At 38.0% G+C, this 14,753-nt stretch overlaps 1 protein-coding gene across 3 annotated transcripts in view; it reads right to left on the reverse strand.

Annotated features, from left to right (window-relative positions):
• slc37a1 (solute carrier family 37 member 1) overlaps positions 1 to 14,753 on the reverse strand; it is a 34,334-nt gene that overhangs the window by 1,221 nt on the left and 18,360 nt on the right. Inside the window, exons 5-21 of one of the 3 annotated variants that reach the window (XM_028393455.1) lie at positions 14,025 to 14,103; positions 13,192 to 13,327; positions 12,995 to 13,071; positions 12,551 to 12,717; positions 11,332 to 11,384; positions 10,679 to 10,753; positions 10,331 to 10,369; positions 9,648 to 9,770; positions 9,378 to 9,468; positions 8,497 to 8,559; positions 8,174 to 8,259; positions 5,674 to 5,722; positions 4,281 to 4,354; positions 4,091 to 4,169; positions 3,802 to 3,899; positions 2,543 to 2,607; positions 1,718 to 1,793 (exon numbers count right to left, since the gene is read on the reverse strand). In XM_028393455.1, the coding sequence (XP_028249256.1) occupies positions 1,778 to 1,793; positions 2,543 to 2,607; positions 3,802 to 3,899; positions 4,091 to 4,169; positions 4,281 to 4,354; positions 5,674 to 5,722; positions 8,174 to 8,259; positions 8,497 to 8,559; positions 9,378 to 9,468; positions 9,648 to 9,770; positions 10,331 to 10,369; positions 10,679 to 10,753; positions 11,332 to 11,384; positions 12,551 to 12,717; positions 12,995 to 13,071; positions 13,192 to 13,327; positions 14,025 to 14,103 (1,370 nt within the window). In that variant the 3' untranslated portion in view covers positions 1,718 to 1,777. Of the gene's footprint in view, positions 1 to 1,363; positions 1,794 to 2,542; positions 2,608 to 3,801; positions 3,900 to 4,090; positions 4,170 to 4,280; positions 4,355 to 5,673; positions 5,723 to 8,173; positions 8,260 to 8,496; positions 8,560 to 9,377; positions 9,469 to 9,647; positions 9,771 to 10,330; positions 10,370 to 10,678; positions 10,754 to 11,331; positions 11,385 to 12,550; positions 12,718 to 12,994; positions 13,072 to 13,191; positions 13,328 to 14,024; positions 14,104 to 14,753 lie in introns of those variants that run through there. The other 2 variants (XR_003669335.1, XM_028393454.1) reach the window with 2 other exon arrangements.

A 14,753-nucleotide genomic window follows, 5' to 3' on the forward strand; every position in this document is an offset into this window, starting at 1 on the left:
TCTAGACTATGGCTTAATGGAAGCTTATTTAGGTGCTAAGGCACTAAACAGAATGGTGTTTACTAATTATTCTCATTCTGCCTGCATTATCTGCCCTTCAGTTTTTGTCTGGCTGTGTCAGTGATGGCTGTCTGTCAGAAGCTCACCATTTCAGACAACACCTGCCACGTCCAGCTGAGACTTAAGGCCACTCATGTCTCAAATTAGACCAATTATTTAGCTGGCCTGTAGCAGCAAAAACAGCCATCAAAAACATGAGCCCAAAAGTCACAAAAACCTATGCTTTATTTCTCTCAGAAAACCAACCTATTTTTAATCAAAATGTACAGAAATGAAATGCCCAGCAAGAAACACACACAAGGCACACTGTTTATATACATAGCCAACTCCCGACAAATTAATAAACAAATATTCATCTCTAAAGCACAAAAAGGAAATGTTTCTGATTTACATTTACATAGCATTGACAGGTTTCTGACAGAAAATAAATTAATATTAAATCTATTCATTATTCATCAATATTAAACAAATGTTCATTTCAAAAATTTCATTTTTTATATAAATGTATTCTGCAAGATTACAAAGAGGAAACAGAATGGTTAAATGTACTGACAATTGTATTTATTTCTGAGATAAAATGTAGTCACTATAACCAACTACTCATCAAACTAGTCATCAAACTTTACATTTAAAATATCTCAGATCCTTCATCCCAGCATAGCATATTCATACTAAAATCATTATATGGATATTTCTATAAGGATACAACTTTGGTGCCTTCAATTTAAACACAGTGAGAAAAAAGACCACATCCACCACAAAGGTTACATGAATTACACCAGATTCCCACAATCTCTTTGGTTCAATAAGGCTAAAGAGACACTGAAACAGTTACTTTCAGACCATTGTTGGTCAACATGATATAAATAGTAGAACACAGAGTGTACAACATCTCCACTATTTTTAAGTCAAATGATTCCACTGAACCTGATGGGATTTTGCCATTCACTGTTCTATTGTCCTGTTTCTGTTTATAATGCCAGTTAGTTGGCATTTTTTACATTATAGAATAAGAATAGAAGGTGTCTGTCTACTACAGTCAGATCTATAAAAACAGTTCTGGAAGTTGCTGTTACATAAATAAATAACTCAATTATTCTAAAACATATATATGTCAAAAGTAAGGCCAGCTTTATATAGATATATTATATTATATTATTATATAGATATATGTATTACACACATACATATATATATATATATATATATATATATATATATATATATATATATATATATATATATATATATATATATATATATACATATACATATATATATATATATATATATATATATATATATATATATATATATATATATATATATATATACATACATATATATATATATATATATATATATATATATATATACACACACACACATAGTGTTGTAGTTCAAATTGAATTAAGAATTAAGATTTAAGGCAACAGTGAGAACAGATTAATTATTCAGACTAAAGGTTGCTGCTGTTCTATCTGGTTAAACAAACAGCTATATGTCCGGTTTTCAGGGACCAACGACTGCCGTTGGCTCAGCAGCATGTGTTGCACAAGTACAGACAGTGGTTTATGTATACGCATAGTTGGTAAGAGTTCTATGTTCAGAACAGTTCGGTTAGTGACAGAAAGACGCTCCATAGATGCTCTGTGGTCAACACGGGCTTAAAATGCACTTCCTGTGTACAGGTAGGGAGGCAGTGTAATCATAGTGCTCAGTGCTCCTTCAACCTGTGAAGCAGAGACAAACATTAACATCATGATGAAGTTAGGTGTCATTAAGTTTTACAGTCACACTTGTTTATGTTTTTAAGAAAATAACAATAAAGCTACATATTTTGTGGCCTGATCAGTACATTTGGTAAGTGGCTATTTTAGAACAAGGCTTCTACAGCTGCTTAGAGACAGTGGTAGGGAGTAGAGACAGGCTCTCTGACCACTCCCAATCCGATCCTCCTGTTAGGAATGATGGTTTATTTTCTCAGTACAATATTGACCATGTTATTCATTTGTAGAAAACAGTTGTGGTTGCTGGGTATTATTCTGCATTTTTAACCCTGATTAGCAGATGAGATTTATTTATTATTTTATTTTGTTCCCAGTTGGCATGAGTTTTAGTTTTTATAGATTTAATTTATAAGTTAGATTATAAAAGTTAGACTATAAGATCCTGCCAATCTTGTCCATTCCCACAGGAGTTATGTTTGTTCATTATTGGTTTATGTTATTTGTTTGTAGCAAACAGGGCAAAATGCTGTGATTACTGGTGCATATTTAACCCCCATTAAAAGATTTGAAAGATTATTTATTTATTATTTTATTATTACCAGTTGAACAATGGGTCTGAGTTTTAGATTTATATTATCTATATAGGCTAAGACTTATTAGAGTTAGACTATGAGATTTGCACTGAAGACAATTGGGGGGTGCAACAGCTAAAGTTAAAGGGAGCAGAATATACAAATTAAAGCAAGACTTACTCTACAGCAGAAATGGGACGAGATTTAGATGAGGCCAGCTCCTTTGCCATCAGCCTTAACAACAGCTGCACACAGAGACACAAAAAGTCAATTACTGGAGTACCAATTACTTTGTTCAATCAATAATTTACCTAACACACAAAACTACGAGAAAGACTGGACATACAGTTAGTGATGTAAAATGCTTGATCATGAATATGAGTCAGCTTGATGAAAGGTGAGGAGGGGAGAGTAGAGAAGAGGAGAGGCAGTGGGGGAACAGAGATGGTGGTGGTGTTGAGGAGGTGGGGGCGTTGGCAACCTGTTTCTTCAGGCTTCATGGATAAATACAGCTGGGTATCATCAGCATAACAATGAAAGTTTATGCCGTGCTTCTGGCTGATGTTCCCTAAAGGGAGCATGTAGAGGGTGAACAGGAACAGTCGGCTAAGTTTAGCACCTTAAGATGTCCTGACAAGATGGGCACAGTCCCCAGCAATCTACTGGTACAAAAATCTAGATATAAATGACAGAGGTGGGAAAACATACACAGTAGTAGTCTGTGTCTATAAGAAAGGTGACTTAAGCCATAGAAGACATCCATTCTCCTCAAAACGTCCTCAAGTGGGAGACTGCTCCACCCTCGGGGTGTGAAGGAGAGATACAGAAGGTCAGCTGCTGTCAGACTGTATAATAAACACTTCTGATAGGTGCAATATTCACACACCACAGTGTACAATACATTATTTATTAGGTTTTGATGCACTATGTACAGTTTTCTTACAGACCACTTCTACCTCCACTCACCTGTGCAATAACTGTTAATATGTAAACTGTTTTTTTGATTCTATTCTATATTTTATTGGTAGTTTATTTTATCATGTATATATCTTTCTTAACTTTGCTGTCTGTATCTGCTGTTGCAAACATGCAATTTCCCCATTGTGGGACTAACAAAGGTTTCTTAATCTTAAGTAAACTCTACAAGTCCAGTTGCCTTGCTTTGAGCTTTTGAGTGAAAATGAACTGGATGACTAAAAATCTTCTTTATGAGTAGCGGCAGTACACAGCGTTTATACCAAAGGTGAAAAGCAAGAACAGAAAAAGTGCTGCCTATGAGAGTATGGCAGTGGATTTGACAGACAGAGGTCAACACTACAGTCACATGCTATTGCCTTTTGTTGCAGAGATGCATTTTGTTGGTTTTCATAATCAAATGATGCAATAAAGCTTCTTTTGGTCTTTTACTACTACTATTATTTGTTTGATGAGGCACTCACCAACAAAGCAAGAAAGTCAGCTGCCATCAGCATATAGAAGACCTGATTCCATCCACCTGCAGATAACAGTCCAGCAAGCAGAGGGCCCAGTGCAGCACCTGACAGAAAAACAAAAACACACCATTTTTGTGTATAGACAAATGAAATGAAACACAAAACATATCAAAATGGATTTGGAAACTCAGTGGTATTAGGACAGTACAGTAGAACAGCGTTTTATTAGCAGATTTGCAGATTAGCAGATTGGTATCAAAAAACAGAAAATTGTTTGTGCATCAGTGGTACTGACCGACAGATCCTGTGCCATCGATGATAGCTGTGACAGTAGACAGTGCTCTGGCATTGCCTTTTAGGCATTTGTGGGTTCCCTAAAGCCAAATGTTAAAAACAGAGGGGAGAGTAAGAGAAATGATATAGTTTACACAAATTAAAATAAATTACTATCGTAAGTAGAATTACACAACAGTTAACATGCTTACCAAATCTGCAGACACAGCAGTTGTAATGAGGGCATATGGTCCATTCACTAGGCCTCCACATACTAGTAACATCCCTGTCAAGGAGAAACTGGATAAGCCACTTATTCCTGTCTCAGTGCTGAAATTACTACATGCAAGGGGACTGAATCAGTCTCAAAAAATGCATTACATTAGCTTGGCACAAGCTGATGGCAGTGTGTGTAACAGTACATTACATTACAGTACATTATACAAGATCAGAGCAGCTGCAGCTCATGCACTGCTGTATCACTGTATCACATGACACAGTTTTCCCCTAACTGGATAATGAGCTGCAGCTGTGGTCATAATGGAACTGAGTCTGAATAAAGACATAATAAAGACAACTTAAAGACATTTAATTTACCGTACTTCCCGGACTATAAGTCGCACTTCATGCTTTGGCTCGGTATGCGACTTATACTCAGGTGCGACTTATACTCAGGTCCTTATATATGAAAAAATATACAGTTAGTTAGCCTTGTGTCCTGACGCCCTATTACAAATATATTGGCAGCTGTTCTGTCCCTCTCCTGACGGTTCGCTTCACTTTGCATTCCGTGCATAGGTGATGAGCATGTTCATGGAACGTGTGCTTGCCGCTGAGCCGACAGGTCGCTAATTCCAGACACAGGCACAGTAGTCTGCCTTTCACTCATTTACAGGGTATTTATAGGAATTTCTGTGCGGTGAAACTGATCATTTCTCCGCGTGAGGACTTGTTGAAATGCGTGTGTCTCACTCTCAATGCCCTGTAGCCCACCACTTAAGTTAAGAGGAATTCAAGAGACAACGTTATGCTAAAAACATAGTGATTTACGCTGGCCCGCTGGCGCGACTTATACTCCATTGCGACCTATAGTCCGGAAAATACGGTATATGCATCTTTTTAGTTTCTTTCATTCTGAAAAAAACATAAAACACAAAATAAGAAATCTTGAAATCTCACATTGTTAAAACCATGGCTCGATTATAAGGCCAGGTTAAACTTAAGTTAAAATTGCATAAACTGCAGATCATGAAATATTTAAACTTGCTGTTTAAATTTTAAAAAGTGATGTAAACTAGGTTTTTCTGTCTGATCCCTATTTTCATCTTTAGCTACTGTTAGCTCTATTTTGTCTCCATCTGATTACAACAAAATGCATATATGTAACAATGTACTCATTCAGCTTTAACATGCAAACAGGAATGAATAGGAACTGTGGGTTTTCTCATAGTTGCGTTGTTATTTTTTTTTATAATTTACAGTCTGAAATGCAAGAGGAATCGGTCATGTGTAAGATGTTCACTGAAAATCCCTTATACCATCATTTTCATTTTGTACTACTATAATATTGTTGATGGGCTTAAGAGAGTGACAGCTGGGTCTTACCGATGGTTGGCCCCAGACCAAACTCACTGATCATAGAGAATCCATACAGCTGCAGGACAAAAACAAGCAGGATGGTCACAACTTACAATTTTGTTGAAACAAAAACATCAACACACTGATGTGTTGTTCCAGTGAAGAGGGTCTAATCTGTTATATCTGTGCTGTTAACATAACTATAACATGCATCATTCATAATAAAAACACTATATAATACACTCACCAGCCACTTTATTACACCTGTTCAATTGCTCGTCAACACAAATAACAAATCACAAGTAGAATGGGAGGACGAGCCTTTAGCTATCAGGCACTGCTACTATGGAACCAGCTTCCAACTTGGTTTTCCACCTTTAAGACCAGACTTAAAACCTTTCTGTTCAACAAGGTGTATTGTCAATTCAATTCAATTCAATTCAATTCATATAGCGCATTTTACAATCACAAGCGCTTCACAGAGACCCAGAGTCTGAACCCCCTTAAGATCAAGTGGCAAGTTGGCAAGGAAAAACTCCCCTTTTAACAGGAAGAAACCTTGAACAGGACCCGACTCATAAGGAGAACCTTCCTGCTGACAGTCGGCCAGGTAGAGGAGAAGAAGAGGAAGACAGGACAGAGAGGATGAAGGAGAGAGAGAGACAGGAACAAACATGCAGCAGGAAACAGGAAACTGAGGCTACAATCACACAGTCTCACCAAATTTAAACAATAGAAAATTTGGAAAAACATTGTATATAACATTTTATTTATATAGCGCTTTTCAAGGTACTCAAAAACCCTAGATAATAGAAAACCTGGGATAGAAAACCCAAGATAATTAAAAACAGAACAATGTATTAAGTAAAAGGATGGTGATTAGACAAACAGAAGTTGAAAGCAGTTCCGAAAAAGTGGGTTTTGAGCATTGTTTTAAAGGTGCCCAGGTCAGTACAGTTGCGTACCTTTATGTGTTTTGGAAAGGAAATCCCAGAGGGAGAGAGAGCAGCTACTGAAAATTCTCTATCACCCAGGGTCTAGTGCCTGGTCCTAAGTGGTGGAGATAGCAGGTTAGCATCTGAGAAGCAGAGGGCGCAGGTGGGAGAGTGGCTGTTTAGCAGGTTAATGAGGTTGATTGTGGAGGGCATTGCAGTACAGTGAACTAATTGTCTGATTGTGGAGTGCTAGGTAAGTGAGGAAAAGAACTTTGAAATGTTCAAGTTGGGACACAGGGAGCAGAAGTGGGTGAGGAGGTGAGCAGCAGAATTCTAGATGTATTGCAGTTTAGATGTATTAAGAACTTTGGATGATGAACCATAGAGGGTGCTGTTGCAGTAGTCAATACGAGATGGGAGTTTCAGCAGCCGTAAGGGCGAGTGAAGGGAGAAAATGGGCAATGTTCAGAGGTGAAAGAAAGCAGTCTTGGTGATGTGTTTGATGCATTCAGAGTTTTATTCCAGTGAGGCAGTTGGTCAGGGGGGAGCTTGTGGCCGTGGTGATAGATTTGATGGGGATGTAAAGTTGAATGTCATCAGCATAGCAGTGGAAGTGGAGACCAAAATTGCAGATGAGGGGGTATGTAGAAGATGAAGAGCAGAGGACTAAAAACCAAATCCTGGGGGACTCCCTGGGGCAGAGGTGCACTGTGCAGTTATTGATGCTTATAAACTGTTGCCTGTTGGAAAGGTATAATAGTAACCAGAAGAGTGCAGTGCCAAAGATGTTGCAATGAGTTTTGATATCAGCCGTGACATTCAGATTGTAGGTTCAGAGTTTGGTGTCAAAATAAAAGCATTGCATCAACAGTTTAGTCTGGTGGTTGTGGTGTAACAGTGTGGGGAATATTTTCTTGGCACACTTTGGGCACCAACTGAGCATTGTTTAAATGCTACAGCCTTCTTGAGTATTGTTGCCGACCATGTTAGTCCCTTTATGACCACAGTGTACCCATCTTTTAACGGCTACTTCCAGCAGAATATTGCAGCAAGCTCAAATCAAGCCCTTTTTAAATTAAATTAAGAAACCTTTATTAGTCCCAGAATGGGGAAATAGCTCAAGGCAGCCCAGCAAAGACCGGCATACACCAGTGAGTACACTGGAGGCTATGTGGGTAAAGTGCCTTGCCCAAGGACACACAACAGTGACTAAGAAGGAGTTGGGATTGACCACCAATCTTGAAAATGACAATTACGGTAGTTCACTGTACTCCAATGCCCTCCACAGTCACCAGAGCTCAGTACAGCAGAGTATGTGGAGATATGGGAGCTTCACATTATGGATGTGCAGCCAGCAAATCTGCAGTGATTGCATGATGCTGTCATGTCAATATGGACCAAAGCTTATGAGGAATGTTTTCTAAACTTTATTGAATCCATGCCATGAAATATAAGATGGTTCTGAAGGCAATATGGGGTCCAACTTGGTACTAGCAAGGTGTACCTAATAAAGTGGCTGGTGAGTTATATTCACATACATGTTTTTTAGTACACTTTATTCCTGTCTTGTGAAACATGAAGCAGTGTCTTACTGTTGGAGCAGCAAGCAGTAACATGACTGCACAGGTAGTGGCTCTCATTCCCAGTTTATCAGAGATCACCCCCGCCAAAATACCACCTGTGTGTGCAGAGACAGGCAATGATTCAAGACAATAGCAGCAATAGTAACATTGACAAAAGAAATTAGTAGTCAATTCTCAAATCAAAGAAGAGTAGGGTTACACACATATGCAGTTTTTTTATCGATCACTTAGAGAACATTGATTTGCTAAACTATACCTTAGAAACCTTTAGTTTATTATTTCTGTGTGAAAAAATAAGTCTACACAACATGATGAAAACTAAAAGGACCTACCCACAATTCCACCCACATCAAACAAGGTGGAGAGATCTCCAGCCCTCTTCGCATCCAGGTGAGCTGAGACACAAGCACATGATCTGCTGCATTAATACTCATTCTGACACAGCCTTCTTCTGCCCAACACTATCACAGTTTCTCCTCGACACTTTTCAGACTGATTCTTATTAATTATAACCGTGTACTACATGTCATTAAGAAGTATAGTGGTTATATTGGTAGAAGGATATTGGCCCACTAACAAAGAAATGATCAGTCTATAACTGTAGAGAGATCTCTCTCTCACTGTTCAAATAAACATACAATTGAAATTATTTTCTGATAAATTCTTTGTTAGTGGGCAAACTTACAAAATCAGCAAGGGTTCAAAACATTTTTCCCTAACTGTACATGGATGTGAAGGACATAAACTGGTGTGAGAGAAGAGGATGTCAAGGATAGATTTAGGTGGAAAGAGATGAAGAACAGCCAAAAGCAGAAGAAAAAGACATATCATTATTTGTCTCTCTCTGCCTCTTTTTGCAGATATCTCAGTTTAGTGTCTATCTCAGGCAATGAACCTCATCCTACTAGAATTTTTTCTTTCCAGGAAACTGCTGTCTTTTAAGAACTTGCTGTGGGTTTCTGTAAAGCACCATGAACAGCCTGAGACAACTTTTTGTCACCTTGTTGATCAGTTGTACACAACTGCAGGAGGAACCTAACTGGCTATTTAATTAATTTTGCGCTTTGTATAAAGATATAGCTAAGTATTTATTAAATTTTAATTTCAGTAGAATTAAGAGGAATAAGGGCTGTAAGGCTATGTTCTACATTCTCATCAGGATGTGTGTATGAATGTATATATGTTGGTACCAGTATTTCTGCTTGGTCCCTACCTGCTTTAGTGATGTAGAGTGGCAGCCAGAAGAGAAACGTGTAGCTGACAAGCTTAGCAAACAACAGACATAGAGAGAACTCAATGACTCCCTGTAGAAACAAACACATAAACATGTTAGTATACAGCCTACAACCTTGCTGTGCTAACTACCCTGTCTGAAAGTCTGATTATGCAACATACTGAATACCATACCAGTATACTATGCTACTGCATAACCAGCAAGTGCTGGAGCTTTTAAGCTGAATGAGAATCAATTTTTGTAACTAACTGGTATTCGCAGGGCTCCCATGAAGCTGATAGCAGACGGCTCTGATTCACTCTTCACAACCACAATAGGCTGCACAGGGACACACACATTGTCCCTGGGCAATAAAAGCTCCAAGTCATAACTCTGAGGAAGAGAAAGGAGAAAGATTAGCAGTTGCAGATTCAGGTAGCCTAAACTAACCGTACCATACACCCAATCTCATGAATCAGGAACAGTACACTTCTACCTATGTGCTTTTCATGTTTCATTAAAATATTTCAACCCAAAAGTAATGACTACAGAAACAATAATTATGACCCTAAGAATTTAGGATTATTTCGATGTGATTTTGTATAAAAAAAGGTAAATGAAAAAATACACCAATACAAGCACACATTTACACACCAGCAAGTCATTGCATAATTACGGTAAAACAACTGCATCTGCCAAGCCCAATTCAACTATCTCCCAAAAAGTTTCAAGAAACTCTGGGGCTGAATGCAAATGTCCACGTGTATAGCCTCACAGACCTTGCATATATTCAAATCCCATAGTCCACCAATCATTAGGTCTGAAAGCAAACTCACAGATTTGATGGGTTAGCTTAAAGGTCCAAAGGAAATTGGGATTCAGCCCAGAGTATCTACAGCTGTGACTGCCAGCAAAGCTATGAATGATCCCCTAAAAGCATCGAGGGAACTGACCTTCCTGTTTTGAACACTATCCTTATGACACAAGAAGCCCTGAATTGATTACAATGACAGGTAGACTGTATTGGTTACTATATTGTTCGGTGAGAGAATCTACACTCTAATAAGCTACCATAGTTAACTGATGATTCTGCATAGATCATTGCTATATTGCAGAATCTAATTGCAGTTAGTGGATTGTTTGTCACAGTTAATGATGTTAAACAAACATCTAAAGAGGCTTTACATACACTATGTTGTTTTTGTAGCTTAACAAAACTGGCATGTTAATGACCAATAACTAATATAAAAAAACAGTAAGGTCACACAGTTAATGCATTAACATAAATTAAGAACACACACCTGACTTTTGTTGTCATTGTACTGCAGATACACTTCAGTGTGCCCATTTTTTCCATTCCAACTCTTGGTTGGAACCTAAGGGAAAAAAAGAAAATACATTACCGTGTCTATACTCTAATCTGTATAGTATTTTAACAATGAGTAAACAATACATTCCATAAACAGCAGTGATGGCTATGCCAGGTGCAACAGCTTTGTAAGTCACTGAAATTAAAGGTAGTACTCGATCACTGCAAGCAGGGTGTAAGTTTAGTAACTAGTGACAGCTCATGTTGTCACTTATGCTGCATTTACTTGGCAATAACACATCTTTACATGTTATTCAGCAGCATTAATACAATGAGAATTATTTTAGATTGTGGCTGGGTGTGACATGCATTTTATTTCTGCTTCAAAGATTTTGGCAGAGTTGCATAATTTTCCAAATTTCATAAGTGCCATTAACTAAGCAGATTCAGTTGAAAAAAAGTTGTATATATAGTATTACCTACTGAAAGGTAAAAACACTGAACATTATCTGAATATTTGAAATATTTGAATGTGGTATAAACAGCCCAAAGTTTAAATGACACATAAATCCATAGACAGTCTAAAATGAATAAGGAAAGGGAATTGTGTTGTCAGTATCTAAAAATTGCAATAACAATACTCACACTCTTGCCTGGAGATGAATATTTAGCATAAATGGTTTTTAGGTCATTAGGATCTGTAGAGGAAAAAGGTAGCAAAAGGTTAATTTGATTTACAAATTATTGTGCTTCCTTGTCATGCTAGAAACAGACCTTCTCTCGTTATTTATTTGTGCTGAATTCCACTAATCTTTTGCACGTATTAGACTGTTTTGCAAAAGAAAGAGTAGGCAGCTCCTCAGCGTTTAGGACATGGAGCCACCCCCAGCAGTGACTGTTATGGACAGGATTTACAGGTGAGGTGACAATATAGCAGGATTAGGAAACGTCTGTAGATCTCTGTCCTCAGACAGAGTAATGGTAATGGTTCCATACTTCACACAAAAGTGATGCTCCACTTTAACAGACCATACAGCCACGTTCAAAAGTACGTACCCCCATTTTCATATGTTTTTATATAAAAACACATTACACAATTATGTGTTGTAGTGGGTCTTAGTATTAGGAAAATACAACAGCAGGCGAATAACAACCTATATCTTGTTTTCACTACATTATAACCCTTTCCAGATTGATGTACAGCAACAGTTGCCTCTGTAACACCATTGCTTATGTCTTTAACTCTTTGCATTAACACACACCTGTATGCTCCAGAGCAGCACTTGGTCAACAACTGGTCAGTTAACAAGGTTACAGTAAATACAAGTGGAAAAAGGGGGGAAATTCAAGTAAGCTGTAGGTACATACATACTGTTTATGATATAAATTGAAGTGCAAACTCAATGTGAACAAGGTGTGTAATTCATCGAGGACTGATGATCAGCAGCACCTGCTGCAGCTCACACAATCAATTCCTATGGAAGCAATAAGGACCTATTTACTATTGTCTAAGGTTTTTTTATAGCTTCACTTTTGAATGTAATGGCATGGCAAAAAAATGTTATGTTGTTCGTTTTTAGTTGTATTTGTCAAATATTTATTCCTAGTACAAACAGGTGATTTTTTTTATTACACTATTATACACTATTATTACACTACTATTATGTTTTTACCCAAAAAACATAACTATAGTAGGAGGTACTAACTCTTACTCATGACTGTACTTGGATGCCAGAAATGATGTTTCAGAGCATACCATTGTAAAACTGTGGTACCACGTCATGTTATTCAAGCCATTTTTGTCAACAAACATAACAAAAAATAGGGGTATCTATCATCCAGCTAATAAGATGGTTGAACTTACGTTCAATAAGGAAAAGGAAGCATACCACACCCATGGCAGCAATGAGGAGCCCCGGTACAATGAAAGACATGCCCCAGTTGGAGGAAACCCAGTACCCCGCAATGAGTGACCCCAGGATGTTTCCAACTGAAGTGTGGGAGTTCCATAGTCCCATGATGAGTCCACGCCTGGCAGGGGTACAGAAAGCAACAAGAAAAAGGTCTGTGATTCCTCCCCTAATACTTCCTGTGTGATTAACATACACACCACCACTCATCAAATGATTTCTCATTTTTATCATTAATTAATTAAGGCTCTCTATTCATAGCAGCAATTCAACTGATAAGAATGTTATTATATTATATAATATCTTCTAATAGTTTTTTGAGATAATGTCAAATCTGTCTCCTACTTTTCAGACTGCTGATAGAAAACATGTAATTACAGCCAGGAATGAAACCTTACCTTCCTTTCCCAAACCAGTTGCCAATGCAAGTCACCACACTAGGCCAGCCAGTGGTTTGGACCAAGCCATTGGCCACCTAAAATATTACAAAAAGATATTGTTTTTACAGTACCACTTTTCTTATTTGTGTACCTATTATTTGTGTGACCATGAGTTAATACACAGCAATATAAATCTGTCACTGTGTGTACCTGACCTGGACAAATATGTAGAAGCCCAGGCTGTGGATGTTGTACATGTAGCCCAGTCCAAAAAGGCAGGTGAAAAGGCCACTGGTCAGCATCCCCACTGTTAAATACAGTCGAATGGGAAGGCGCTCCCCAATGATGCCGCTGTATGGGGTTTACATTGGTGTCAACATTTTAACCTAAGGAAGAGTGTTTCAATTCTATTGCAACTCCACTGTGTATTTGCAGACGGGCTCATCACAGGGGTATATGAGTCAACATACAGGGATGAGGTGGAAAACCTGGTGCAGCAATAGCAACCTTTTCCTCACTACCACTAAAACTAGAGAAATAATAGTGGACTTTAGGAGAAACAGACACCACTGCGCTGATTAAAAAGGCACAGCAGCTACTTCACTGTAAAACTGAAAGATCACTGGCCATAATACATAATACAGCCAAAACAATAAATAGCAGAATAGATGGGCCAAGACACATGTGTTGAATGATGGCGCCTTTCTCCCACTTTAATCAGCACATTTCATATTGGGTCTTATTGCTGCATTCATTTAAGTGCTCTTAAAACACATATTTCTGGCCTGACCTTTCAATTTAGGATTTTGGTCTTAAAAATGTAGAGAGTTACTAATAAAGGAAAGCAGTAATCAGAAAATATGTTTCGCAAAATTAGGATGTCAATTTGTCAATAGAAGCAAATACTTTTATATCAATATAAAACTGATATCATACCCATCGCCCCTTTTCTCCTGTTATCTCTATAAAGATGTTGAATGCTTTACCTAAAATATTTTGACCCTAATCACCTAAAGCCATCTAAACCCATCCTCACCCACTCTCTCACCTTAGGTACATTCCCACCGCGTAGGCACACAGAAAGGAGTAGTCCATGGCTCCCAGCAGCTGTTTGTAGTTGTTTTTATCTGAGAATATAAAAAATAATAATACAGTTGGTATTCGAGGATCAGTTTATTTCCTTAAGCAGAAGATTGTATCTTGCTTTGCATATTTACTTTTGTAAAATTCAATGCCTCAGAATGGTCTAACATATTTTACATATTAGCATATTGATCCAAGCTGAGGTAATCAGAGGTAAGACAAATGTGGAGTTTTTTTTCACCTAAAGCACAGATATTTTTTGCCAGGCCATTTCTGTCTTTGTGGCTATTACTTCTGCTAATATGCACTACATTCTTCCATAACAGTGCTCATTCAATATTACTATTACAGGTGTCTTGTATCGTCAATGTAACGTCATGTTTGTGAGACCATGCAGCCACTGCAGGTCAATGACAACACTTACCATACTGTATAATAATAATAATGCATTGGTCTTATATTGCGCTTTTCTGCTCTGGTGGGCAGACATTCAAAGCGCTTACAATCAGATGCATTATTCATTCACACAGTGGCAGTGGTAATCTCCCAGGGGGAGACTGACGGACACGTGGCTGCCAAGGTGCCTACGGCCTCTCCGACCACCGCCGATTCGTACGCATTCATACACCAGTGAGTGCACTGGAGGCAATGCGGGTAAAGTGCCTTTCCCAAGGACACACAACAACAACTAGGG

This window comes from Parambassis ranga, chromosome 21, assembly GCF_900634625.1.
Source record: "Parambassis ranga chromosome 21, fParRan2.1, whole genome shotgun sequence".
Lineage (NCBI taxonomy): Eukaryota > Metazoa > Chordata > Actinopteri > Ambassidae > Parambassis > Parambassis ranga.